General features: G+C 61.8%; 1 protein-coding gene and 1 long non-coding RNA gene across 2 annotated transcripts in view; both read left to right on the top strand.

The window, feature by feature from the left end:
• The first annotated feature begins 1,423 nt into the window (after positions 1–1,423).
• CASTOR2 (cytosolic arginine sensor for mTORC1 subunit 2) overlaps positions 1,424–26,696 on the top strand; it is a 48,571-nt gene continuing 23,298 nt past the window's right edge. Inside the window, exon 1 of the mRNA XM_032326933.1 lies at positions 1,424–1,645. Within this exon, the coding sequence (XP_032182824.1) occupies positions 1,533–1,645 (113 nt within the window). The 5' untranslated portion in view covers positions 1,424–1,532. The remainder of the gene's footprint in view (positions 1,646–26,696) is intronic.
• LOC116580563 lies at positions 21,253–25,394 on the top strand. The gene is made up of 3 exons (XR_004281713.1): positions 21,253–24,107; positions 24,293–24,439; positions 25,359–25,394. It is a non-coding gene; the product is annotated as an uncharacterized LOC116580563 (long non-coding RNA).

The raw sequence follows: 26,696 nt of genomic DNA, 5'->3' as shown, positions 1-26,696 counted from the left end.
GTGGGAATTCAGCAGAGAACAGATGAAAGTCAATGCCTTCAGAGAGGTGAGATTCTGTAAGAGGGAGACAGACAAACCAACAAAAACAAAACAAAAAGTAACTATATTCTTTGTTATAGGGTGATAAATTCTTCAGTGAAAACAAAGCGGGAAGGGGATCAGCCCGCTGGAGGAGCTCCCAGATTGCAGGTTTCACACCCCTTTGTGGAAATGAGGGAGCCTCCTATGTTCCTACCTATCCGAGGCCAGCCTGGAGAGCCCATGTGGGCGGGCCTCGCTGGAGTTTTCCCCCAGAGAGAGCCTTGACGGCCTGCCCCAGCAGGTCAGCCTGACCCACCCTGTCCCCAGGTCACTCTGCCAACGGGAGAAGCACCGGCGACCTTAACCTAGACCATCTCCCAAGCAGCCGGCCACGACGGGGATGCGCCGCAGGCCACGGTCACCGCACAGGGGCCCCGGGGTGGGAACGAGCCCTCGGACTGCGGCCGACGGCTCACTAATTCGGCCGTCACGGTCCCCGTCCCCCGCTCCCGCGCGGGCCCCACAGCCGCCTCATTAGATCCGCACCCATGACCCCTCTCGACCGGGCTCCCGGAGACGACGCCTGCCTTATCTCTCGCCTCTCCTCCCTCCCATTTTCCGCTCCAGCAAAGCCAAACAGCGCTCGGCGGGGGCTTTCACGCTTCTGTGCTCCGGACACGCTGTTCCTTCTGCCTGGAAGGCCCCGGGCCGCGCCCCGCCCCCCTCCGCGGCGAGCTCCCGTGCACCCGTCCGCGCCCCGCCTGCAGGACCCTTCCTCCGGGAACGGCCCCCGTCCCCCCCCCCCCAGCCAGACGCCGAGGGCCCCACCTCTGTCCGCGGCCCCCGAGTCTGCGCGGCTTCCGTGCGCTCTGACCACCGGTTCTCCACATCTCGCCCCTCCCCGACCCGGGCCTCCTCCCCCCGACCCCGGCGCGGGAGCTGCGAACCCCCGACCTCGGGGTGCGGGGGAAGAGCTCGCAGCCAGCTAGGCCCCAGCCGCCCCCCCTCCAGGCGCACCCGCACCCCCCGGCTCCCCGCGGCCCCGCAGGCGCGCGCGGTCCCGCCTTCCCCCGCCGCCCGGCCGGCCCCCACGCGCGGCCGCCCCGCCCCCGCCGCCCCGGCCGCGCGCGACTACAAGTCCCGGCAGGCCCCGCGGCGGCCGCGCGTGCGCAGCGGGCCGGCGTTTGAGTGGCAAGTTGTTTGTTACAGCGAACACCAGCTGCTCCCCGCGCCGGGCGCCGCGCGCCGCCGCTCCGCCAGCGCTGCCGCCCTCGCCCGCCGCCCGCCCGCCGCCCGCCCGCCCGCCGCCCGCGGCCCCTCGCGGCTCGGCGGGCCTCCCCTTTGTCCGCCCCGGGGCCGCCCGGCGCCGAGCTCCCGGTCCTCCCCCCCCCCCCCCCCGCCCCGGGGCCGGCCGGCCGCGGCGCTCGGTGCCGGCCGGGCGCGCAGGGGGCGGGGGCCGCGGCTCGCCCCCCGCCGATGAGCCGCGGCGGAGCGCGGAGCGCGGGCGGACGATGGAACTCCACATCCTGGAGCACCGGCTGCAAGTTGCCAGCGTCGCCAAGGAGAGCATCCCGCTCTTCACCTACGGCCTCATCAAACTTGCCTTCCTGTCCTCCAAGACCAGGTGAGCGCGCGGGGACGCGGCGCCGGCCGGGCGCAGACAAAGGGGCGCACCCGGGCGGCCGCCGGGCCGCGGGGAACAACTTCGAGCCCCGGGGAGCGCCCCCGCCCCGCCGCCCGCCTGCCGTCCGCGAAGCCGCCGGGCCTGCCCTGGAGCGGGGCCCCCGCGCCCCGGGCCGCCCCCCACCCCGCGCGCGGTGCACCCCCGCCGCTGTCTCTCTCCCCCCCACCCCCATCTCGGTCCCCTCCCGGAGATCCGGAGGGCCGGGGGGCGGGCGGGGGAGGCCGCAGGGACGAGCCCGGGAATGAATGAACGAACGAACGAATGAATGAAAAACAGGTGTGAGGACGCGGCCGTGGCAAACACAAACTAACGCCCCCATCCCCCAAGGCCTCGGCTGGGCCGGCCCCCGGCGCCGGGGCCGGGGGAGGGATTCTGCTGAGCGCGGCTACCCGGAGCCGAAAATCCTAAAATCATTAGTGGGTGTTTATCGCGAGGTGCCCGCGAGGGTTGCGGACGGCGCGGGGAGGCCGGGGGAGGGCCCGGGAGGGGCTGCGGGAGAGGGTCGCGGTGCTGCTTTCTCCTCCAGGTCCGGGAAGGTGGGGAAGTCGGGGGGGGGGGGGGGGGTTGCCGAACCGTGGAAGGGGGAGGAGCAGGCGTGTTTATGGCTCAGCCTCGAGGCTGGGCTTGGATGCTGCAGGGGAAAATAGTTGAAGGCCTTGGGAGATTGGGGAAGCAGCAACCACCTTTTAAAAAAATAAATAAATAAAAACCCAAGTTGGATTTTCCTACTGCCAGGGCAGGCTCTGACTTTGTGAGCCCCCCCCCCCCCCCCCCCCCCCCCCCCCGCCCTCGCCGGGGATGCCTGGGGTGGGGTGTGTTTTTGAAGGAGCCCAGAGGAGTGTGAGCCGCGCGCTGGCCGCTGTAACTTAAATCCCTTGTTTGTCCATCATGGCACTGTGACCCGTCAAAGGGTGAAGTTGTTGCTGGTTGGGTTTTTTCCCAGGGTGGGGGCCGAGGGGGGTTCTCCCCGGCTGCAAAGTGAATGAACATATTCCAGGTCGAGGTTAAGGTTGAAATGACTGGCCCCCTTCGGCTGCCCCCCTTCGGCTGCCCCCCTTGGGCTCAGAGCTCCGGGAAGCTCTGGGGACGCAGGGAGATGATCCGGTCCCAGCTTCTTCTCCGCCTGTTAAAGTTCTTGCCTGGAAATCTCACTTTGATGTGTGTGTCTGAGCGGGCAGCTCGGTCCCGCCATTGTTTGCGAGAAGGAGCGAGCCGCTGGTGGCATCTTGTTTACTTTCTTCTCCGGCTGCTCCGTGGGGTGTGGAGGGTTGAAACCCTCTCCTTCCCCCGAGCCCTGGCTCCTTTGATTGCAAAGGTAATTATTAAACAGGTCATTTGAAAACAAAAGCCGGCAGCTCAAATTCTGAACCTTTCCCTGCCCCCTTCCCCCGACGCCCCCCACTCCCCCCCTCCGTTGACACCCCTACATCCCGCCTCTACCTGCCCTCTGCCCACCACCCCCTAGCCTGTCTGGAGCTTCCAAGGTTGGAGGTAAGAGAAACCGGCCTTGTTTTTCCAACCCTTGGCCCTCGGCCCCAGGCAGCCCCCTGGCTGATTTGTCGCTACCATTCAAACAGGGAAGATGACTCAGACTGCGGCTGGGGCCTGGGTGCCGGGAGGAGGGGGCATCTGGGGGCTTCTGAGAAAGGCAGCAAAGAGCCACTCCCTCTGCCCCTCAACCTTTGTCTAGGGACTGGCCCTCTTCCAGCATCCACCCCAGGGCCCGGTTTAGGAGACTGACATGACAAATAGACATGGGGGGTGTCGGGGGCCGGCGGGCGGGGGGGGGGCAGTGGTGAGCCCCTGCTGACCTTCCTGACCGCGGGAAACCTACCCCTCATTGAGTTCCCCTTTCTCTCTCCCCTGCTGGAGGCCACGGGTCTGTGGCCCAGGTGTCCAGTCCAAGCTCAAGATGCCTCAGAGGTCAAAGGTCACCTCCTTGTCTCCAGGGTCTGGCTCTGGAAGGCGCTGAGCACATTCGGCCCACAGCTGAAGGCCTCCCCCGCACCCCGGGCCGGGCCGCTGGCCTCAGGTTGTGGCCAGCCCCGCACTGCCTGCGTGACTGTGGCAGGGTCCCTTTCCTCCGGGCCCCCACTCTGTCCCCCTGCCGTGAAGACCCCCCTCCCCCACCCGATCTCACAGGGCTGCCGTGTGTAGCATGCGGTGCTTGTGGACGCTGGCTTTTTAGCGAGGGGTAGTCGAGTGTGGATGTACTCCTGGAGCATTTTGAACAGTCAGTCCTCCAGGGCGAACTTTTGCTCCTGTTTGGTTCCCCCACCAGTGGTGGCCCATAGCCCTGTCACTTTCCCCACCCCACCCCTGACCTAAGTTTAGCTCAGGCTAGCCCAGGGGCCAGTGCATAACACACACACACACACACACACACACACACACACCCCTCAGTGTCCCGGTGCTGCTGGGTCACACGTTTTCAGCTGTAGGGTCGCATCCTCGGCGTGGTGTCTGAGGCCCGGTGGAATCTCGACCGGGAATGCTCGTCAGCCACTCAAGGCAGAGACTCTGGTGAGCCACGGTTTACTTAACCTTCCCTTCACACCCCTGTGCTTTTGGACTTCTGATCTTGCCTGGAAGCAGGTCCCTTTCCCAGTCAGTTTCTCTTCACCCTTCAAGATCTACTGATATCACCCCCGAACCTTGCCGGAACCCCCTGTCCTCTGCTTCACCCCCAGCAGACTGAATCACTTTTTCCTTCTTGTGTCCATCTGGGTGGAGCCTTGGGGAAGGACGAGGCATGGGAAGGTGCTCCGTCTGTGTGAGAGTGCGGCCGAGTCTGAGCCATGCTAAGATGCCCCTCAGCTGGGGTTGCAGACAGGTCTGGGGGATTGCCATTGCCTGAGGGAGCCTGGGAAGCTTCCTGGAGGCAGCGGCACTGGATTTTAGGACTTTAAAATAGGAATTAGCTAGGTGGGAAAGGGGATCCTGCTCCTAGATCCCACACACACTACCGCACAGCTCTGTGAAGTGGGTTTAATACCCATTTGCAAAGAAGGAGGTTGGGGCTCAAAGGTGAAATGACTTGCTCAAGGTCACACGGTGAGCGGGAGAGGCGAGGGTTTTGAATCCGCATCTTCTGGCTTCAGTTCAGAGATTTGCTATTATAGGTTCAAACAATGCCCGTATTCAACAGTCTGTCCAGCTCTTCCGTGGGCAGCACACAGTTCTAAGGGCTTCGGGGACACAGACCGGAGGCTCTAGGCTTTCTGTGTCCTTTCCGTCCTGCCTCTGTGGACCTTTTCTCTCCAGGAGCGCTCGGCCCATCTCACCTACCGGCTCGCCGCCCCGCTCAGATGCTCCCTCCCCAGAACCTCTCGTCGCTGCTCAGCTGTCTGTCACAGCATACTGTCGGCCTCTCGCCACTGTCCCACCCAGGTGGGGAGCCTCCCCCCCAGGAAGCTTTCTGAGCCTTGTTTTACCCACTGCTTACGCCCATGCCCGGCCAGCCCCGGAGAGAAGCGAGCCACCCGTTGATTTCACATCTCCCACAAAGAGGCAAAGGTGCTGGGTTTGGAGAAGGAACGTGGCTTGGCTCAAGGTCACCCAGCTGGGAAGAGACAGAATTGGGATTTGAACCAGGTCCTTTCTCTGCCGCGCTTAGCACACTGCTTTGTCGGTACTTAGTAACCGCCCGTTTGATAGATGTCCGACTCGTGCGTGGAGTGACCCAGATTTCAGCCGGGGCCTCCTGTGAGCGCCCTGGGGGCTGGAAGAGGCACGGTGGGCAGCAGCGCACCTGGAGAAGCTGGGCCCGGTGCCCCTGCCCCTGCGCCAGGTTCAGCACAGCATTTGGGTATGGCTGGACCCACGGAGGCCACTTATTCTAGGCACAAAGCCGGAGGGCGAGACCGTGGGCGAACAAAATCAAGGCTGCCCACAGAACCTGTCCTCTGCCCTTGTGATAGCCTGAGGTTCTGTAACCTGGCTGAAGGCCCCCCCACAGCTCACCCCACCTCTGGCTCTCCAGCCTCACCTCTCCCTGCTCCCAGCCACACAGATTGTCTCACCTGCGCGCACACACGTGGACACACAGACACACACATATACACACACACTATGGTGTCGGCAACCTCAGGCCTTTGTTCTGGCTGCCTGGAATGTTACCCTTTGCCCTGCTCCCTTTATCGGCCGCTCATTCTTTTGGATTCCATTTCACCTCCTCCAGGAAGTCTTCCCTGAGTGCACAGGCTGAGCTCAGCCCCTTCTCCCGCCTGATGGGCTTAATCTCAAGCGGAGGAGATGAGACCAACCCTGGGAAATCAGCAGGATGCTTTGGGTTGCAAATACTTTGCTGGCTAAGTTTGATAGGTTTGTGTGATAAGAGGCTGTGAGTCAGGTGCTCTAAGTGTGGTAACCTAAAGGCTTGATGATGTCCTTAAGGACCCAGGGCTTCCTGTCTGTGTTTGGCCATCCTTGGCATGGCAGTGCGGCTCCCTCTGGAATGGCCCCGGGCCACTGTAAGCTTTATTGGCCGTCGGTCGGAAACCCAGTGTTGGGAAAGGCTCCTTGCCTTCAGAGTGTCTCAGAAACCTCTCCAGGAGCACACCCTACTCCTGCTCGACTTCGTCTCATTGAGCAGAACCGGGTCACATGGACAGGCCTGCACCAATCCCTGGCTCAGGGAATGAGACCATCACAGACCAATCAGGACCCACTGCTGCAGGGGGTGAGGAGGGGGAGCTGCTGCCTGGGGGCTTGCGGGGGGGAGGGGGGCAGGGGCAGACAGAAGCTCCTGCTACTCTTGTGGGACTCAGAGTCACTCCCTGCAGCCGTCCAAGGCGAAACTGGAGCACGCTGGCCACCGACAGTGAGTGTATAGTAACAACGAGGCCAACGCCAAGCTGGAGTTGGGATGTTCCCATTTTACAGATAAGGACAACGAGGAACTTGAGTGCTCCGGGGCACTCAGAAGTGGCAGAGCTGGGATTTGAACCCAGGAATTAAGGCTGTAAGACCTGTCCTGGTGGGCACCTGGGCAGCTCAGATGGTTAAGCGTCTGCCTTCCGTTCAGGTCATGATCTCGGTTCCGGCAAGGAGCCCCGCATCTGCCTCCTTGCTAAGCGGGGAACCTGCTTCCCCGTCTGCCTCTCCCTCCGCTTGTGCTCTGTCTCTTTCTTTCCCACATGAATAAAGATCATCTTAAAACAAACAAACAAAAAACTGTCCCAGGGACCACTCAGCCAGGCCTAGGAGCCCACCAGCTTGGTTGCCCCAGGGGCCACATAGCAGAGGTATTGCTGAGAGCTCGTCCGTCACCATGAAGGGGGCGGAGCAAGGTCATTATCCCGGAGTCCGTTCAGGTTGCAGGAACCTGCAACACACTTTTTTTTTTTTTTTTTGCCAGTAAAATGCGATTGTCTTTAAAGTCCACTCTAGAAAGAAAGTCCCTGTCATTTGGTTGGCCAAGAAAGCACCTCGGTGAGTGTGACGGACGCCCACGCCCACAGAGACCTGCACTGCCTGCCTGGGCCAGACCCGCAGCCTGCCTGGTCCCTGGTGCCTCGTGGCCCGCGGTCGGGCGGGCGTGTTGTCGCCTGCGGGAAATCTTGCCAGCAAGCCTCAGCGAGCACTCAAGACTTCAGACCCGTTTATGGGGGGAAAAGCTCAGAATCGCCAACAGTCCATCCAAAGTCCATCGGTTTCCTGAGTGCGCGGGGCTGAGCCCCACCCCCCACCCCGCTTGCACCTGGCTTGACCGCGGCTTAGGGAAAGACGCGGGCCAGTGGCCACGGTGAGAGGCCCCAGCACCCGGGCCCTGGGGCAGAATCCCGGCGCTGCCCCGTGCGACCTCGGGCCAGCTGCTTGATTTAGCTGGGCTGTCACTTTCTTACCTCTGAAACAGAGATAACGATCGCGCCTGCTGCCTGGCCTCTTGCGAGGACTTTGTGAGACGGACAAGCACTTCCACAGAGCCTGGTCCACTCTTAGCCCCACCCGGCGCTTGCCAAGAGCAGGGGCCCTGGTTAAGCTGGCCAAGGCCAGGGCCAAGTCGGAGAAGCCCAGGGTTAGGAGGCTTTACGGCTCCGCACCCTCATACACTGATTCTAGCAAGGGGAGGTTCTTTCGCGGCCCTCCAGGAACCTACCTGGGGACACAGGTCGCTTGGGCCTCTGCAAGCGCCTGCAAGCGCGTAAGGCTTCCCAGAGGAGGCGGCAGCGTGTGAGCCGAGTCTAGGCGGAACGGGAAGACGTCAGGAGGCGGCGGGGCTGGGTATGAAGGAAGACCGGTCCGGCGGGCAGCAGGAGTGGGCGCGCGCAGTTGGGGCCGGGGAGGGCGCGGGTGGAGAGCCCCGGTGTGAGCCCAGCTTGGGGCTTGGCTGTCCACGCAGAAACCCTGCGCAATGCACCTGCTCTAGGCCGGGCCCAGCGGGGAACACACACGGAGCCTCCATCCAGTGGGAAGGAAAGGTGCGTTCCCCACCAGAGACGGGGGGTGAAGGCCCCAAAGACCCGGAGGAAAGGGACAGCTGGGCACGGCTGCCGCTCGCCCCACTAGAGTTTGGTGCTGGGGCGAATGACACGGTTCGCTCTGCTTTGCTCAGAGCCCTTCTCTGCCTGCCCCTGCTTCTCAGCGGGCGTTGTGAGCATCCCGTAATCTGATTTCTTCTCTCCTCCCGGGCTCTGTCCCGTGTCCACACCGCTCATACCTGATTTTGTTAACTGTCCCAACCCTTTGGCACCCTTCTCTCCTAGAGCTAGGGTGCCCCTACCTTTAAGTGGGGTCTGGATTAGTGACTTTCCTCCAACGAGCGGAAGGTGGCAGAGGTGATGGTGTAGGCCTCTGGCGTAAGCAGATGGCGTCTGCCTGGCCGTATCTCCCTGTCTCTGTCTCCCTGTCTCTCTCGGATCTCTGGCTCCGTGGGGGCAGCTGCCATATCGTGGGGACACAGAAGCAGCCGTGCGGAGAGGGATTGAGGCCTCCCACTGGCAGCCGGCCTGTGCCTGAGCCGCCTGGAAAACGGACTGCTGCCCCGGGCAAGCCTTCCAGTGACCTCAGCCTTAGCCAGCACCTTGACCATGACCTCGTAAGAGATCCTCGGCCACAAGTGCCCAGTGGAGCCGCGCCCAAATTCCTCAACCGTAGGAACTGTGAGAGAGAGAAGTTTGTTGTTCTTCTAAGCCATTGAGTTTTGGGGTGATTTGTTAGGCAATAGGTAATACAGGGACCATATAATTTATCATCCCCACGGGACACTCTTGAGAATAACAGGGAGCCCTAAAAATAATTACCCTGGACAAGAGGGCAAACCAGAACATGTGATCAGTAGTCCGACCTGACAGCCCTCATGGGTGCTCAGATGACTCTTGGAGTTGGTTCAAGCATCACCTCCTCCAGGAAGCCCCCCTGGGCTGGGTGTGCGGTTTCCTTGGATCCCTTGGGCAGCGGGGTATAGGCTAGGAGGACCGGTCCCCTCTCCTCACTCCACATGTGTGTCCAGGCCTTGGGACCAGTGCACTGTGGTACTCATGTGTCTCCCGTGGGACCAGAGTAGTCATAAAGGACAGAACTGGTCTTTCCAGAGCCTGCACACGGCTAACAAGGTTTTTTTCTTATTATGACCTCTGCTATAAGGAACCAGCCCCACCGGGGCCTGGAGCAGTCGGATTCTGGTTGTCCGGCAAGCAGACAAGCCCCGGGAAATGTCCAGCAGCTGACAGTGCACTAGTTTTGGGGGGGGTGTTTGCTGGGAGCGTGTTCAGTTAAACGTTGAAGGGGAAACTTACCTTTAGATGCCTTATGCCCCTTAAATAGACTCTCTTAGATGTGCTCCAACCTCTGAGATCTGTGCTTAAAGCCTGGGGTCTGTCTTGCCCACTCACGTGTCTGCCCGTGGAATTCACAGTAGCCCGAAGGTGACACCTCTCATGTCCGTCCACGGGCCAAATGTGGTATGTACGTACAGTGCAGTATTGCTCGGTCTGCAGAAGGAAGTCGATTCTGACCCCTGCTACGGCTCAGATGAACCCTGAGGACCTTACACCCCGTGCAGGAAACCAGTCACAAAATGACAAAGACTTCACGGTTCCACTTACATGGGATACTTTGAATAGACACATAGAGTAGGATGCCAGGGGCCGGGGGGCCCCGGGGGGACGGAGTGGGGACGCTGTTGTTTGTGGCTACTTAAGTCTGTCCTGCAGCATGGGAAGAGTCCCTGGGATCGGCTGCACGACCGTGTGTGATACACGTAGCTCTGCTGAACTCTACCCTTAGAAATGGTCAAGATGGTGGCTCCTGGGTGGCCCAGTCGGTGAAGTGTCTGCTTTCGGCTCAGGTCACGATAGCTCAGAATCCTGGGCTGGAGCTCTGGGTCGGGCTCCCTGCTCAGCAGGGAGTCTGCTTCTCCCTCTCCCTCTGCCTCCCCATTTGGGCTTTCATGCACTCTCTCTCTCTCTCAAATAGAAATAAAATCTTTTTTATTTTTAAATGGTTAAGATGGTTTTATATTATATATGTTTTACCAAAAAAAAAAAAAAAAAAGGCCCTAGGAACTTCGCATGTGAAAACCAAAGGGCAGTGTGGCGGCCGGAGGGCAGTGAGCCGGGGGGCAGCCCACTTGGTCCTCAGCACCGTCCACGTGTGTACAGCGACCGGCCCCATGTCTCTGGGGACACTGAGGCACCACACAGTTCACTTGCTTTCCAAGATCCCAAAAACCAGTAAGGGAAGAGTCGGGTCTTTTTCGTAACAGCTTTGTGGAGATCTGGTTTGTGGAGATACAGTTCACGTACCGTACCGTCGGCTCGCTTCGAGGTTTCCCTTCACGTGTGTCCGGTACGTTCCCAGCGTTGTGCAGTCTAATTCCAGAACGTTCTCATCACACGCAAAAATCCATACCCACTAAGCCGCCACCCCCGGCCCGTGCCGGCACCAGGCTGCCGTCTGTCTCTGCGGATTTGCCTCTTCTGGACATTTCGTTGAAATGCGGGCCGACCGTGTGGTTCTTCGTGTGACTGGCCTCTGTCACTTCCCGTCGTGTTTCCGAGCTTCCTTCCAGTCGTGGCATTGGTGGGACGCCGTTCCTTTTTATGACTGAGTAATATTCCCGTTCTGGCTCTGCTACCTTTTGTTCGTTGGTCCCCAGATGGTCACTTGGATCGCGTCCACGTTTGAGCTCGCGTGAGTCACGCTGCCGGGGACATGTGTGCACCAGTGTTGGTGTGGACGTGTGTGGTTGTGCCCCCTGGGTGCGCGTACGCCGAGGAGTAGTGGCCACACGGGGTCCCGGGGTGGCTCTGTGTGTAGCCTTCTGCGGAAGCCCCGGGCCGCCCTCCACCCCCGGCATTTCACATACCTGAGGTGGAGGGACTTGAACCCAGCACCGCGGACCACGCCCCCCCAGAGTCCCACACGACCACATTACCTTAGTGCGGGGAGGAGCCCGGAGACCCTTTCTGGGCGACCCCACTCTCAGGGACCTCCTGTTGGTTTGGGGGCAAAGAGGGTTACAGGGAAGTGGTGGCCCACACGAGCACCCAGCCCAGAGCAGGCCCTTCCAGGAGCCCTCCTGGTCCCCTGGGTCCCGAGCTTATGGGGATTCGGTGTCACCGACACAGGCACACCCGTGAGTGGAGGTGAGGAAGCTCCTGTGTGGTCCTGGTGGCTCCTGGGGCCCTCGGAGGCGGCTCCCACGTGCCTGCTGCTCGGCGGCAGTCTTGAGCAGCGGGCGCCGGACTGGTGGGCTCCAGGAGGCGGCCACACCCGGAGGCTCTGCTGAGGTGTCCGTAGGTGGGGGGTGGGCTCCCTCGCTGACCTGAGCTGGGGGCTGCCCGGAGACGAGCAGGGAGGGAGCCGGGGAGAGGCCGCAGACGGGTCAGCCGTGTCCGGGGCTCCAACGCGGGGCTCATGCTCGAGGTATGGTTCATTTTCCCTCCCAGGCTGGGTCTCCCCTGACGCCAGTCCGGGGCCTCCTGGACGCTGCCCTGGACTTTCCCCTCCGCCCTCTGGGCCTCCGCCTTGCTCCGCCAGGCCCGCCTTCCTTTGGACGTCCGTCCTACCCCAGCGCCGACTGCCTTTTCTCGAGCCAGAAAGATGGGGTGGAAATTCGTTCTCAGAGTTCAGTCTTTTTTCCGTCGGGGCTCAGAAGTCCCCGAGGCAGTGACTGGTGCAGGGAGCTTCACGACAAAGCCTAACCCCCGAGATCTTTCTAAAGAGCCTACTGTGCGCTGCGGCTCCGTGGGAAGGAAGGGGGGCCCACTCCACTGTCTGGGACTCCGTGCCACGTGCCGGGTGACACAGCAGACACGGAGCACGGTGGGGTTCACGCCGGCTCCCCTGCTCGCGGCCGTCCTCTGCCAGGCCCCACTCCACGCCTCCCCCTCCCCATTAGCTCCTGACAGATCTTTCTCGGGGACGTGCCTGCCACGGTCAGTCCAAGGCCACCGCTTACCTGCTGTGTGAACACCGGCAAGTTGTCAGCTACCTCACGTGGGACTCAGTGTCCCCATCTTTAAAAGGGGCGGCATGGCAGCAGTCACTGGGCTGCGGTGAGGACGGCGGGGAAATTTCATGCCGAGGACTCGGCGCCCAACCCGAGGCAAGCTGCTGGAACCGGTGGATGTTCATGGAGCCCCGAAGTGCCCGGGGCTCGACTGCCGGCGTCAGCAAGGGGGCGGCTGCCCAGATATCTGATCCCAAGGCCTGCCAGTGTGTCACCCACTCTGGGGCTAAGGGTGGCCCTCGGGGCCCCGGCCTCTGCACTCAGCCTCCCGAAGCCTCCCCCCTACTTGTTTCTTGCTGCCCATCCCCTGCAGTGCCCTGTTCCCCAACAGGGACAACCTCTCGTCTGCCTGCGTGCTCCCCTGCCCGAGTCCCCTGCCCCCCACCTGACCCTGGGGCGCTCGTGTTCTAGGCAGCCTAAAAGGTCTGGCCCAAGTGGGGATGGGGGCGGGGGAAGTCAGGAGACTTTTTGGACTCCGCCCCCTTAACTGCCTTAGGGGTGAGGCTGGGGCAGGTCACTCAGGGGCCGGAGATGCCCACCTCCGCCCCCCCCAACCCCGCCCTCCGAACCAGGAGCTGGGACCCGTCTCTGATTCTTGTCTCCCCTTCCCACCGCTTAGTCCCAGGCAGGTGCAGCCCTGGGGAGGGGAGGGGGCCTCCCTGGTGCACTGCTGGGGGAACCGGCACCCCCCCCCAGACAGGACCCCCCAGAGCTAAGTGATCCTTTAGGGACGGTTTGCCCGTGCAGAGTGTCGCCGTTGGGAGCAAGGGGTCCAGAGGGCTTATGGGGTCACCTGTAAATCACCGGGTGTCACATCAGCGCCGAGAGCCCCCGCTGGGTGGCCCAGAAGTCGGGAGTACCCCGCGCTGGAAGGCAGCGAGACCACGGTCTTTTTTTATCTGCTTTTTTCCAAATTCTCTCCAGAGGCGAGCCCTTCACAATGACCCCCTCAGCTTCCCTCTGGCCGCTTCTTTCCCCAGCTCTTCAGTCCAAATCAGCCTGGTTTAACCGTCTGTAGCCGTTTCTGCCGAACAACAGAGAAGGCGCCGGCACCCATGTCCCGGGGCCACACGTGGTCCCAGTCTGGGGCAGCCGTGGTTGTGGGGCCCAGGAATGAGGCCCCTCTCGGCTCCCACGGCATCCACCCCTGCTGCGGGCCTGCTTCGCACCCCAGTCGTGTCACTAGAATGTCCCGGAAAAGTCAAGTCACTGGAAAAATGCCCTGTGTTAAGGCCCCAAGGAGTGCTTGTCCCTGAAAGCCAGGACCCCTGCCTCCTCCTGTAGAAGGAAGTTCTCTCGCGTCACCCGTGGTTCTTGCTGTGGGTCCCAAGAGGGCGGGTCTCCTCCACAGTCTCGTCCCTTGTCCCTCGAAGGGCAAGGAGAGAGAGGCCCCGTGGGAGAAGTCTGGGTGAGCGTGTAGTAAGAAAGTGCTGTTTTCCAGCCCCCCAAGGGCTCATCTGTCACCCCAGGGGGGCATCAGGCCCTTTGGACGGTGGCTGGGGAAGGGAGAGGCTGCCCCGTGGAGAAGGTTCATTCTTCCTGTGATTTCCTTACACCTGGCGTGGGCCCTTGGCCCCGAGGCTTCCGAGGCCCCCTCCTCCTCCCCCAGTTCACACGGGAGTCTTGATGCCAAGCCCGTGGTGAGTGCTGGTGCCACGGGGACTCGGACCCCATCCCTGGACGGGTGGACAAGCCAGGTGGGGGAAACAGCTCTGCAACCCCTGATCACCCGTCGTCTGGAAAGAGGGAAGTCCCCAAGGCACAGGGTAGGAGGAGGTGCTGAGGCTGGGGGGGCCGGGGAGGGCTTCAGGAGAGATGGCCCTCAGCCAGGCTGGAAGCAGTAAGTGGGGAAGGGACTTCCAAGAAGGTGGAACAGCATGTGTGGACAGCGCAGTGGCCTGGGCCGTGTGGGACAGCATGGGGGCTGGACAGCCTGGGGGCTGGAGAGAGTGGCCTGGCGTGAGGGTATGAGGGAGGGGCTGAAGGGCTGTGTCCAGGCTCCTTGGTTGGGATCCAGTCATTGGTCTAATGCCAGGGTCGGAGAAGGCTCCCTGGGAGGGCGGGAGGTCAGACCAGGATGAGGGCAGCTTGGGGAAGGGCCTGGTGGAAAAGGAAGTGAGGAAGAGTCCGGCGCGGAAAGTGTAGGCCAGCCAGCCCCACTTCTGGCTCTCTGCGCAGAACAGAGAGCACGGAGGAGCTGTGGGCACACGCGCGCTCTCGGCAGTGCTGTTCACGGTCACTGGAACGTGGGCACGCCGCACCGGCCCGCGGCTCCACGAACGGGTAAGCAAACTGTGGTCTGTGCCTGCGGTAGAATGCTGTACGGCCTCCGAAGGGAAGGGCACTCTGCCACCTGCTGCGGCCCGTGAGCCTTGACGTGGCGCCCAGGGGAACCGTCAGCCAGAGGAGGGCCAGCACCGTGTGATCCCCCCACACGAGGGGCCCGGCAGCCGTCGGATTCGTGGAGACAGAAAGCCACGGGGTGGGTGCCAGGGGCTGGGGTGGGGGGCGGGGAGTTCCTGTTTAAAGGGTACAGAGTCTGAGTTTCACAAAACGGAAAGCGTCATGGGGGTGGACGGCGGTGGCGGCCACGTAATAATGCGAGTGTGTTTATTCCCGTACGGCACATTTTGTGGTGTGTGCCTTTTAACACAGTAACACGTACGAAATGTTAATACAGAAATGCAGACGGAATAACAGGAGCAACCTGTCTGGCCTAGGGAGAAAGAGAAGGTTGGGGGGTGGGGTGTGGCTAGGTGGGGACAGGCCTGTCCTGGGGTGTGGACGGATGTGAGTTTGAATCCCTGCTGAATCAGCTGTATCTATCTGCCGGGCAGCAGTAACAAAGAGCCCCAGGCCAGGCAGCCCACAGAAGAGACCGGTCTCGCGGGCGGAGCTGGGGTCTGGAAGTCCAAGATCAAGGCGCCCACCGATGCAGGGCCGTAATCCTCGGGTGCCCCCCGGAAGGCCTGGGGCTCTGGGAGCTGCTCTTTCCCCCCCGACTGTGTTTGGGGATTCTCTTGCTGGGCCTGGGGCTCTGGTCTCCACGTAGGGGGCTGAGCGACCACTGGGCCCAGGAAGGCTTGTGTGGGCGTCTGTCTTCCCGTGAAGCCTGCGGGTCTCCGATTTACAGTTTCCCCCACCCCTGTCGGGCCCAGGCTTCCCAGGGAGTGACCCGGCAGCTTCTCCTGGGACCCCTGAAGCGAGAGAAAGCAAAAAGCACCAGGGGCGGTCACCTGGCCTGTTGGATGGGTCAGAGGCCCTGATCGGGGGGTGGCGGACGGCAGAGAAGTGCCGCACCCCAGCCTGGGAGAGGCGGGCGCCCCTCTACGCTCCTGATGTCACTCATGGCCAGGATGGCCCTGGACCCCGGGCAGGGAGTGACTGTCGGCGTCGCCGTGCGGGTGGACGGCGGGCTCCTGACGCCGGGCCTCGGGCCACGCGCCCTCCTTCCTGCACCTTCTCAGCACACCCCTCTTGCTCCCTGCCTTTGCAGTTCACCCTGGTCCCACCTCCTCCTCCTCCAGGAAGGCCTCCTGACTTCACTGTTCTGTTGTCTTTTCTCACTGTCAATTTTGGGGCGGATAATAAATTCACAGTTTATTAGGAGTCAAAGATACACCAAGGTGCCCGGCGAAAGCTCTCTTCCAGCCCTGTTCCTGCCCCCACAGACGGCGAGGTTCGCGGGAATGGGATTCTGGGGGAGACAGGTGTATATAAACTTGCATATCTGTTCTTTCCCCTGTGTTTTGTTTTGTTTTAAGCGTAAATTGGTATTAAACCACACTCCCTGCTGCCCGTCCCACTCTGGCTTTTTCAGCCGACATCCGTCTTCGCAGAGACGCCTGTCCCTCGTTTGAACTGTTGCGCCATGAGCCACGGAACAGGTGACGCGCGTATCCCTGACTTGTCACGCGCCGCGGACATTTGTTCCCGGTCCTCTTTTGTTGTTGTTGTTGACGACCGTTAATGCTGTAACATACCACTCGGGGCAAGACCTCCCTCTGCATGCTTGGGGCTGTGTGTGCCTGCAGAGGTCCGGACACCAAACCCCCGGCCCGAGGCTCTGTGTCGGCGAGGTCCTAGGCTCTGTGTCGGCGAGGTCCTCACGCAGTCCCTGCGGAGACGGGTTCTGAGTCTACGCGGCCGGCCGGTATTCCGGGCCTGCTTCTCGCAGTCTGACCACCCACCTTGTCACCCCACGGCCCGGGAGTGGAAGGCCCCCCCCGATGTCTGCTTCTGTTCTGGGGGCGCCCGGGTGTGTTTGCTCATGCGTGCGGGCCCCGAAGTGCCTGGCCGCCGTCTTGTCCGGTTCTTCGTCACTGTCCGTCCTCCTCTCCAGCTGGCTCACAGGACCCCAGGGGGCTGCGGAGTCTTAAGGGTCTCCCTGCTCCCTACCCTCCCCCCCACCGCCCACCACCAGAGTGTCCAGCCAGAAGTCGGCCAGCACGCTGAAAGCCCGGACCGAATGGGCTCCCAGGGGTGGCACCTGCGCATCTCTATGGCCAGCTGTCCCTCCGTCCCCCGCCGCGCCAACGAGGGGAGCCAGACCCACACTCAGCCGGCCTCGAAGCTGGGTCCCTCCACCCTGGGACCACCCCCTCCCCGATCCTGAGTCCTGTTGGAAACCGTGCCAGGTACCAGCACCCCCGCCCTGCCACCTTCCCACACTTGGCCTCTCCAGGCTGCAGGTTCGGGGACCGGCTGGGCCCCCGAGCAGCACCCTCCCTGGGGCCTGCTACTCCCCAGAGGTAACAGGTGCCAGCGCCTGTAGAAACACCTGCCCACCCCAGGGCAGCGAGTAGGCAGCTTCTGGCCCCTTTCAGCCTCGGGGGGCTCACTCCTGCCAAAGACGATTAGCCCTGGGGTCACCCCCCTCCTGTGCGGGCAGAGAGGACATGGGTGCTGTGGAGGGCCCAGCCTCTGGGGCCCAGGGGGTCTCCTGACTCCGCCCACCACCACCACTTAGCGCTCGCACGGGGCCCATGCTGTCCGCTTACACCAGCTCACAGCCTGTCAGGCCACTGGCCTCCGCGGGCCTCAGCTTCTTCATCTGCGAGGTGGGCTGGCGCTGCCCGCGTCCTGCTCTTTCTCACCTCTTCCCCGTCACTGCCGGCTCCCTCCGTCCGTCTCAGGGACTTGGGCAGACGGAACTTGGCCCCTGGGATGCTGGCCTTCGCCAAGTGAGGATTTTAATGAAAGTGAAGTTTTGGGCCCAAAGCCCGTGGAAAGCCCTCGGGGCCTGGACCTCGTGGCCGTGGGGCAGCCCAGGGAGGTGAGGACAGGCCTAAACCAAGCACAACCAAATGCACCGTCGTCGGGGAGGCACTGGGGGAAGGTTGGGTCGTTGGGGGAGAACGGGACCCGGGGGCACCCGTGTTGAAGTTGGACCCCAGTGGGAGTTCTGTAGGTGTGCTTCGACTGACGCCTGGCCCCCCGCCAGGTGCCTGAACGTTCCAGAAAGTGCGGGGATCCGGGTAGCAAGCAAAGCCCTGTTCTGACTGGGCCCACGTGGCCGGGGCCGCCGGAGAGATCAGCCCAGCAGGCTCTGTGCAGGGGAGCAAGGAGGGGCAGGCTGTGGTCTGGGGACAGAGCGGTCATGTCCACCGCTCTCCTGTCCCCTCCCAGAGGCCCCCCCCATCGCTGGGGTTAGTGTGGCCTTCCCAGTGGAGGAGGGCGGGTAGCGCAGAGACTCCCTCATTCTCGGACCACCCTCGGTTCAGATTTCATTTCATGGATTTGGGACGGAATCCTAGAAAGACAGGACTGACTGGCCGTGGTGCACGGTGGCCCCCCCAGTCCCCCCCGGGGAGCGTCCCACACCATTTTTCAGAGTCTTTTCTACATTTCAGCTCTTTACTCTTCTTTGTGGGGCTTCTGTCTGCTTCATTCACCAACGCGTCTTCTCAGTGGCCTTCGTGGATGCCGTGGGCCGAAGGCTTATGTCCACCCAAAACTCATAGGCTGAAGCCCTCACCCCAGATGGGGACTGTATTTGGAGGGAATTTCGGTCAAATGAGGTCAGGAGGGGGGGACCCGACCCCATAGGAGGAGTGTCCCGGTGAGAAGTGACACCGGGGAGCTCGCTCACAGCGGGAAGGTGGCCACAGCGAACCAGGAAAGCATTCTGTCCAGAAACACCACCAGCGCCTCCGGAACTGGGAGTGAGGCCTCTGTGTTTCAAGCCACCCGGTGGCGGGTGCTTTGTTCGGGAGCTCTGTGTCCCCTGTGTCCCCCATACAGCTCCCCGACTTCCCGGGCCCACGCAGGGAGGACTAGGAAGGAGCCCAGACTCGAGGTTTGTTCAGACCTTCCTCCACCGCTGACGGGACTGGGTCCTGGCCTCAGTGCCCAACCTTGGTAACGGGAGGGCGAAGAGAGAGGAGGAGCCCGGGGCTCAGAGGCACAGTGAGCGGTGTTCCTGCCCTTTCTTCCCGGCTTAAGGCTGAGCTCCTTAAAAAGCGCTCAGTGCCAGTGCTGTCCCCGAGGACTGTCCTGGGAAACGTCGTGGTGCCGGTGGCGTGGGGGTTGACCACAGCACGGCAGTCAGCGGCCCTGGGGGAGCACGTGGGTCCGGCTCCAGGTGGAAGCCTTTGAGCAAGTGACGGACCGCAGAGTTCCGGAGCCCGCAGGCACACGTGGCTGTCCGAATTCAGATGAATTAACATCAGATCGAACCAAAACTTCTTCGCCGCACTAGTCGCATTCCCGAAGGGCTCTGTAGCCACGTGTGGCCAGTGGCTGTCGAGCGGGACGGTGCAGGCGCAGGACATTTGCATGATCCCGGAAGCGCTCCCGGACAGCCCTGGCTTAGGGTTTAGAAGACTGGTTTGGGCAGCGAGAGAGAATGCCGGGTCCGTCGTGGCAGCGGCTGGCCTGGTTCAGGCATGGTCTCAGCGGGTCAGACCTGGTCGTGTTCGCCATCCCTGAGGGCAGGTCCGCACCGTGGGCCTCTCGACAGAGCAGTTGTGCGTGGTGTCCATTGCTGTGGTTGGGCCTTGCCTGGCCGGGCTGGTGGGAGTCGGTTCCATTGGGAAACCATCAGCCACACACGGACTTAGCTTTCCAGCTTTGCGCCCAACACCACCTCCAGGAAGCCTTCCCTGAGCCCCAGAACCCTCCCTCCCAGTACCCACCATTGGTTCATCCCTGCTTCATCCCTGGATCATGCGCCCCCTCGTATAAATACATCATCCCCTCTGCCTCCCCCGCAGACAGCCCTGGGCTGTGGAACCATGGTGGACAGGCCACATGTTCTGACTCGGGGAGCCACAGGATACCAGCCCAAAGCACAAGGGGGCACAGGACAAGCCCAGGGCGACCCAGCTTGCAGGGAGTAGCACTAGGGAATCAGAACTCACACTCCTTCCTGACTGTCAACCACAGGCCCTCCCAGGACGGTGACGGGCGCCCTGAGGTGTGACTGCCCGGACTCAGGGCTTGGGCACTGTGGAGCTCCAGAGGGAGGCAGGCCCGCTGGGGCAGCAAACCGCTGAAAGTCCCACCCAGGGTCCAGAGCTGGCTGGTTGGCACAGGGCACTCTGTTTTCTCTGGTTTACATTTTGCATAGCCGACTCCCGGCCCCTCCTCGGAGGCAGCCCCGGGGAGCTCTGAGGACCCCCCCCATCAGAGCTCCAGGTGCAGGCCCGCGGCAGCCACTCCCACAGGCTCCCACTGCCATCCGGGAAATGGACTCCCCCCAAACCCTAACCCCCAGACACTTGAGAACGGTTTGGGGTTTGGGAAGGGAAAACAAGGTATTTGGAGGCCAGACGTGTTTTTTTTGGCCCACCCAGTGTGTTTTTTAAAAAGTTATACCAGCGATGTTTAAACACTGAGAGAGCTCACGAAACTCTGGATTTCCATCTTCCCTGGAAACACTGGGAGGATCTTGTGACCCAGGGCCCATGGGGTAACAGTTTCCCCAGCAGGGAGGACCCCCCTCACCCCAAGGCAGCCTCGCCCGTGGCCCCTTCACACGAGACCAGGTGCTGGGCCCATTTGTCGTTGGGTCATGCCCAGCGAGTTCCAGAAAAATTGTGTCTGTTCTTCTCACCCAAAAGCAGAGTGAGAAGCCCCCTGTGTCTTGGTGCAGGTGAGACCCGCCCCTGGGTGTCCCCGGCAAAGCGTGGCTTACCCAGCCCCGGTTCTCACCTGAGGAGCTCAGCTGCCTGCCCAGCCGGCCTCCGAGTGTAACCTCCGTTCTAGACCTTTCCAAGCTCTTCCTTGATGGAGGGTCTCCTCCCATCCGCCTCCCCACCCTGTTTGGTTTCCTGTCCCTGGAAGCCCTGCAGGTGCACCTGTGTCCAGCTCCCGACCTTGGGGGGCTCGGTCAAGGCAGTGGGGACTGGTGCTCCTGACCGTCCTTCGGGGCTCCCAGCTGGAGGGGCACGGGGGCTGGGGTCTCCCTCGGTGCCTGTCCGACGTGGCCAAACTCACAGGTTTCCGTGTCCAGCGCCCGCATCCCGGAATCCCCCAGGGTCCCCGCTTTGGACTGTGGCGGATGGAGCCTGAGCTGCCCCCACCCCGCCCCGAGGGAAGACGGGACCCAAGCAGGAGCAGAGAGGGGTGTGCAGAGCTTGAACGGGGAGATTGCTGGGGAGATGCAGGAAGAAAAATCTCAAAAAAAAAAAAACAAGCAAACCGGATCGGCTGCCACCCCCGCCCCTTCAACCCTGCCTTGTACATTTCAAAGCTTTTTTTTTTTTCTTTTTTAACGGACTTGGGTGCACAGAATTCGGTGACTCATCATCCTCGGTCTGTGACAGCCCTATTGGTCCTGCTTTTACTTTACCTTTGTTTGTTTGAAGAACGGCACCCCCCACGGCGACCAGGACACGGATGGCGGCTGCCGTCTACCCACGCTTATCTTTCCCTTGACTTCTGCAAACAGCGCGCTCCCCGGCATCTATCTGAAAAAGCCATTCTGGCTGCGCCTCGCCTCCTGGGGCGTCCTTGTCCCCACCCAGCGTCGTGTTCCAAAGCGTAGACCGGTGTAGACGGTTCCGCCACGCCACCGCATAAACATACAGATCTTGGCAGCAGAAAGAGCCACCGGCTGTATAAAGCGAAACAGATTGGTCTCAAAATACGTTGGACCAAAGGAGCCAGACCCAGAACGGTCCCCGCAGCACGAGGTCACGGCGACGGGGCTCACGAAGCAGTCCGACCCGTGCGGGTGGGAGCCGGGCCTGCCTCTCGTGGGCCGGAGGGGCTGACGGGAGGGACAAGCGACCCTACAGTGACGGGAACGTTCGTATGTCGACCCAGCCGGCGTGCACGTGGGGGTGTCTGCTTGTCACAGCGCATCCGACCCCACCCCTGAAATCCGTACGTTTCGTTACAGTAAATTGTGCCACGGTTTTGGAAGAGTTTGGGGTAAGGAAAAAAAAAAAGGTGTCGGAAATGATGATCCAAGCCCCGCTTTGATCTCGTGAAAAGCGTGTCTCGCCCAAAATGACGAGGGCCATTTGGGAGCTGCTGCTTGGCTTGGGCTCCGTGACAGGGACATCACCAAGGGGCTTTGTAGAATGTTTCCTTCTCGTCAGCACATCACCTCCTCACTGCCTCTCTGCCTTCCCTCAAACCTGCGTCCGGGGGGACCCTGGAGGCCCACCCAGGGGCGTGAGCCACATGGCCCGGCCGCTCAGTCGTGGCGTGAAGGAGACCCAAGGGGGACCCAAGCAAGAAAGGCAGCTTGTGCCTTTGGCCTCCACCCAGCACGGCCCCCCCAGACTGCTCCTCTTTGGTGGGTACGTGGCAGCCGCGTGGGGCATCACGGGTCAGACATCCGTGGCTCTGTGCATTCCTGTAGCTCAGCCGCCCCTGGGAAAGCCAACACCCACGAAAGACCCGGCGCTCCCAAAGTGTCCCCACTTCACCCCTGGCAAAGTGTCCCCACTCGCCCACGACCCTCTCTTGCCCACTCCCTGTCCCAACCTCACTTGCCTCTGTGATTCTGCCTACTCTGAGTGCCCGGGCTGGGACGGTCCCAGGCCAACCAAGACGGCTGGTTTCCCTAGTCACCTCCCTGTTGGTGACACGGTCCACGAGGACTGCGCATGCCCAGCACAAAGGCGCAGCCCTGCGAGGGGAGAGCAGAGCCTTCTTAGGCGGACAGTGCCCTGCAGGCGGGCTCTCGCCCAGGCTGGGCCAGCAGCATGTGGCAGTGGGTTCGCTCTGTCGAAGCCCCTGGCTGGGCAGCTGACTGGGGGCCCTTCCTGACCAGGAGAGCCTAACCATCCAGCAAGGGAGGCTGGTACCACCACCCCCAGTCTCTCTGGTTTCCTACAACTTCGGTTGTACCTTCTAGAGCCTTACAGCTGAGTTCCAGTGCCTTCAGCAGTGAAGAGCTTTGCCCAGAAACCCTGTTCCCACTATGGGAAGAGATGGCGGTCCTACTGGACCCCTTCCCTGCCATTTTTACAGCCAGAGCAAATGCCTGTGGGTCCCTGAAGGACGGAATTAAGGCTAGCTGGGTATCAGTTAAGTGGAGACCACATTGATAGAACCTTCCGGAAATAAGCTACCCCAGGATGAAAGGAATTGCCTCAAAAAGGAGTGAGCGTCCCCTGCCTTGGGGTATGCAAATGGAAGCGGTGTCTCCATCTCTCCAGAGTCCGTCACAGCAAGAGGTGACGCACGGTCGCTCCCCCCAACCCCCGCCCCGGCTTGATTTTGTGCCCCCGCTGTGTTCCCCTCCCTGTCGGGGGATTTCGGGGGCGTCCGTGTTCTGTGGCTTCAGGGGGGAACCTGTCGTAAACTGTCCCACAAATTAAACTCTCCAGCTTCCTCCCTCTGCTCACGGACCTGACCTCACAGATCGGAGCTCTCAGAGCAGGTCTGCTAGACAAGTTTGCCTGCAAATCTGGAAATGGCCCTTCCCGGGGGCAACGCCCCCCCCCCGCCCCCGCCCTGCCCCTTGCCTCCTGCTTGAGGTCCGTCGCCGCCACGGGGCTCCGACTGGCCGGGGCTTGCCAGGATGGCCGAGGGGAGGCCGGTGTGAGGGCCCCGCTCTGCTGGGTTAGGAATCCGAGAGTAAACAGATCGAGTTTCCAGTGTCAGCTGGGCTTTTCCATAACAGGCGCCACAGCCGTGGAAAATGAGAATGTTCTCTGAGATGACTCAGCCGGCCGGCCCCCAGGTAGGGCAGCCCCCGGCCTCAGCTCGGCCCTGGTGACCAGCTGTCGGCCGAGCCCCAGGGGGTGGCTGCGGGTTTCCAGGCTCGAAGACGGTGGTGCATTTCACGGGGCTCTGTCAGGATGAGGGCACGTGCAGCCGCCTTGGTCACCTGGCGGGTCCTCAGTGTCCCCATCTGCGAAATGGGATCAGCAGTTCCTCTCCCAGGGTGTGACGGGAGACCAAGGCAGTGCGGGCGGAGAGGTGCACGTAGGAAGCTTGGGAAGAGAGCTTGGACCACAGCAGCGGGAACCCTGGGAGGGACAGAATTGCGCCCCCGCCGCCCCAGAGCCACCTTCATCGGGGACTGGAAGAGAAAAATTACAGAAGAGCCACAGAAAACGAAGGAGGGGCGTCACCCTCAGAAGTTGGAGGCCGTGGGGTAGATCCCACGCCCAGGGGAAGGCCTGGGCCGCCCGGTGGGGTCTAGCCCATCAAGGACAAGGGCAGGTCGGCGGCAGAGAAGGGGGAGGGGTCATTGCTGTACTGAACCGGATCCTTCCTCAGGCAGAGGCTGGCCAGTGACGATAGCCGGAGGGCTGCGGTGACCCGCTGGGGGAGGGGAAGGCGGAAGGCGGTGGCCTGGGGAGGAGGTGGCGAGGAGGGAGGCTTTTTTTTAGGATGTTGGAAACTGAAGCCTGTTTGTAGTTAAGACCAGGCAGCCGAGAAGGAGCTGGAGTCCCGAGGGGGAGGGAGGCGCTTGTGGGAACGGCCAGAGACGCTCGCCCGGAGCTGGTTCTCCCGGGCCAGAGACGAGAGATAAGATGGGTGAGGAAACAGATGTTTTGAGAGGGGCCCCTCCCCAGCTGGCCGAAATCATAGGGCGCCAGGGGTGTGGGGTCAGGGTGCAGAGCTGGGGGGTGGGCTGAGCCGATCCTACAGACGGGGCCGGAGCCGGGCCCTGGGGGGATTTCTGGCTGGAGGTCCTGGCTGAGAACGTTGGTGCCGGACAGAGGTCATCTGAGGATGGGGTCGGCCAAAGGGGGCCGCCCAGGACATCCTGCCCCTGGACGAGCAGCGGATGGCACAGAATCCAAGTGGCTGCTGGAGAGGAGAGGCACTCGAGTGACCTGGGAGCCCGGGGCCCTCAGAGTTGGCAGGTAACAGGGCAACCCCCCCAGCTTGGTTCTGCAGCCTTGTAACAGCCAAACCCTCTAGGGGCTGTGGTTTCCAGTTTAGAGTGTCCTGGACTTGGCGCGGGGGTTGGGGGGGACGGCGCAGAGGACCACTACAGATGGCTTTGGGGTCCAGTATGTTGATGATGGTGTCCGGCATCCCGACCGTAGGCCGGAACGGTGGGTAGGAGGTTGTGTGTCTCTGTGTGTCCTCAGTGGCCATGTTGAGGACCAGGGGGCCTCAAATAAGCTTCTGGCTGTGTCAGGAGGAAACCAGGAGAGCATCAGCCCAGAGCCCAGACGGAAAGGGAGGGAGAAAAGCTGGTGTGTGGTAGAGCTGGGGCTTCTACCCCACGGGGTGCTCACCTCTCTCCCTGGCCCCCGCGATCGGGGGGTCTGCCCCTCTCGATGAGTGGGAAGACAGGCTCAGGGGTCGCATAAATGTCTTTAGGCCACAGGGCTGTCACCATAACGGGGACTCACACCCAGGCCTCTGTCCCCGCAGAGCAGTGTTCTTTGGGGAAACACAAGCATGTGGAAGCCCCTGCACCGTCAGAGGGTCAGATTGCGGCTGGACTGTGGGGACCATGTCGGGATCAATCCATGGAGCTGAAGGGAACCCCCAGATCACTGACCAGCCAGGGCCGCCTGGAATGACCTGGCTCGGGGGAGGTCGCAGCCCTAGGACGGGTCCTGTCCACTCGTCCTGCCGCCCCTGCCTGATTCTGTCCCCCTCCAGTGTCTCCTTGCCGCGGCGGTGGTTCTGTGGCTGGGGCCATACGGTCCCCTGGGTTTGACCAAGGGTCGCACCCGTTCCCGTACTAACCCCCACCCCGGGTAACCCCGTGTTCTTCATTCCCTTGCTTCCTTTTTTTTTTTTTTTTTGATTTTATTTATTTGACAGATTTATTGATTTATTGGACACAGCGAGAGAAGGAACACAAGCAGGGGGAGTGGGAGAGGGAGAAGCAGGCTTCCTGCTGAGCAGGGAGCCCAATGAAGGCTCAATCCTGGGACCCCAGGATCGTGACCTGAGACAAAGACTGATGCTTAGCGACTGAGCCACGCAGGCACCCCCTCTGCTTCTTTTTTGTGTGTCTTGAGACTTCATGTGGTCCGAAAGGTTTATTTTATCATTTTTAAGAGCGGTTCCTTCTCTCTCTGCCGGAACAGATGCCGCCGTCCGTGCTGTCTGCGGACTGACTTTGCCGTCTACCGGATTGTGGGCTCACTCGTATTTTTGCAAGTCACACTAGACCGTTCATCCCGACGGCTCGTCCGCCTGCTTGCCCGGCGAGGGCCGTCTGGATTCACAGCCCACTTTCTGTCCCCGAGAACAAGTGGTTATCAATTCTCGTGTCCGCGGCTCCCGTGACACCTGTGGGAGAGGGCGGATGCCTCCCAGGGCACGTGTGGGGGCCCCTCCGGCCTCCCCGCTGTAGACACGGCCCAGCCTACTGGGCCCAAGGCTGTAACTTCCTACCCTAACTGAGCCTCGGGCTTCCTGCCCGCGAAGTGGGAATAATTAGTTGGGCTACACGTCTGTTTGGTTAGTGCCGATGACGCACAGACCGCATCACCTCCTGTCCCAGCCATGCGGGGGCGGGGGTCGGCTGCGGGGAAGTCTCGGCCCATCTCCCAGGAGCAGGTGTGTCACTGGGCACAGTCAGATCTGGAAGTGAATAATCTTTCATGGTATCGTCACCGGGGAGGATGGGCCGGGGCTTGGACCTGCCTGGAGGTGCTGGGGTGGGGGCCGCGGGAATGGGTAGATCCGGAGTCAGACAGGCGTCATTTTACACCAGAGAAGCCAAGAATCTTCCCCTGCCTGCGAGGCCTGAGCACCGCCTGGACAGGAATGTTGCTGGGAGGTCCGGTTCCGCACGGGTCTGCAGGCCAGCTCCTGGACTCGCCACTTTGCATGACCACACGAGCCCAGGCAGATCTGAGCACTGCCCTGAGTGTTCAGTTCCTCCTTCAATCCCACAGTACCCTGCCAAACCTCTTTCAGAGATAAGAGAGCTGTTCCGGTCTTGTCTGGGGCAGGTGGTAAAGCCAAGATCCACACATGGGCCCTTTCCGTCTCCGACCCCCCCAGGGAAGAAAGAGAACTAACTACCAGTCAGCTCAGAGCCTGCCCTTGGCTCTGGGTTTGTGAAGCAAGAGGCTGAACTTCCCCAGACTATGGCCCTATCCTGGCAGGGCCCTTCCTCCTCACCCCACCCACCCGGCTGCCCCAGGC

The sequence above is a fragment of the Mustela erminea genome, chromosome 20, assembly GCF_009829155.1.
Source record: "Mustela erminea isolate mMusErm1 chromosome 20, mMusErm1.Pri, whole genome shotgun sequence".
NCBI classification, from domain to species: Eukaryota; Metazoa; Chordata; class Mammalia; order Carnivora; family Mustelidae; genus Mustela; species Mustela erminea.
Note: the sequence above shows the minus strand (reverse complement) of the source record. Positions and strands in the feature narration are given on the sequence as shown.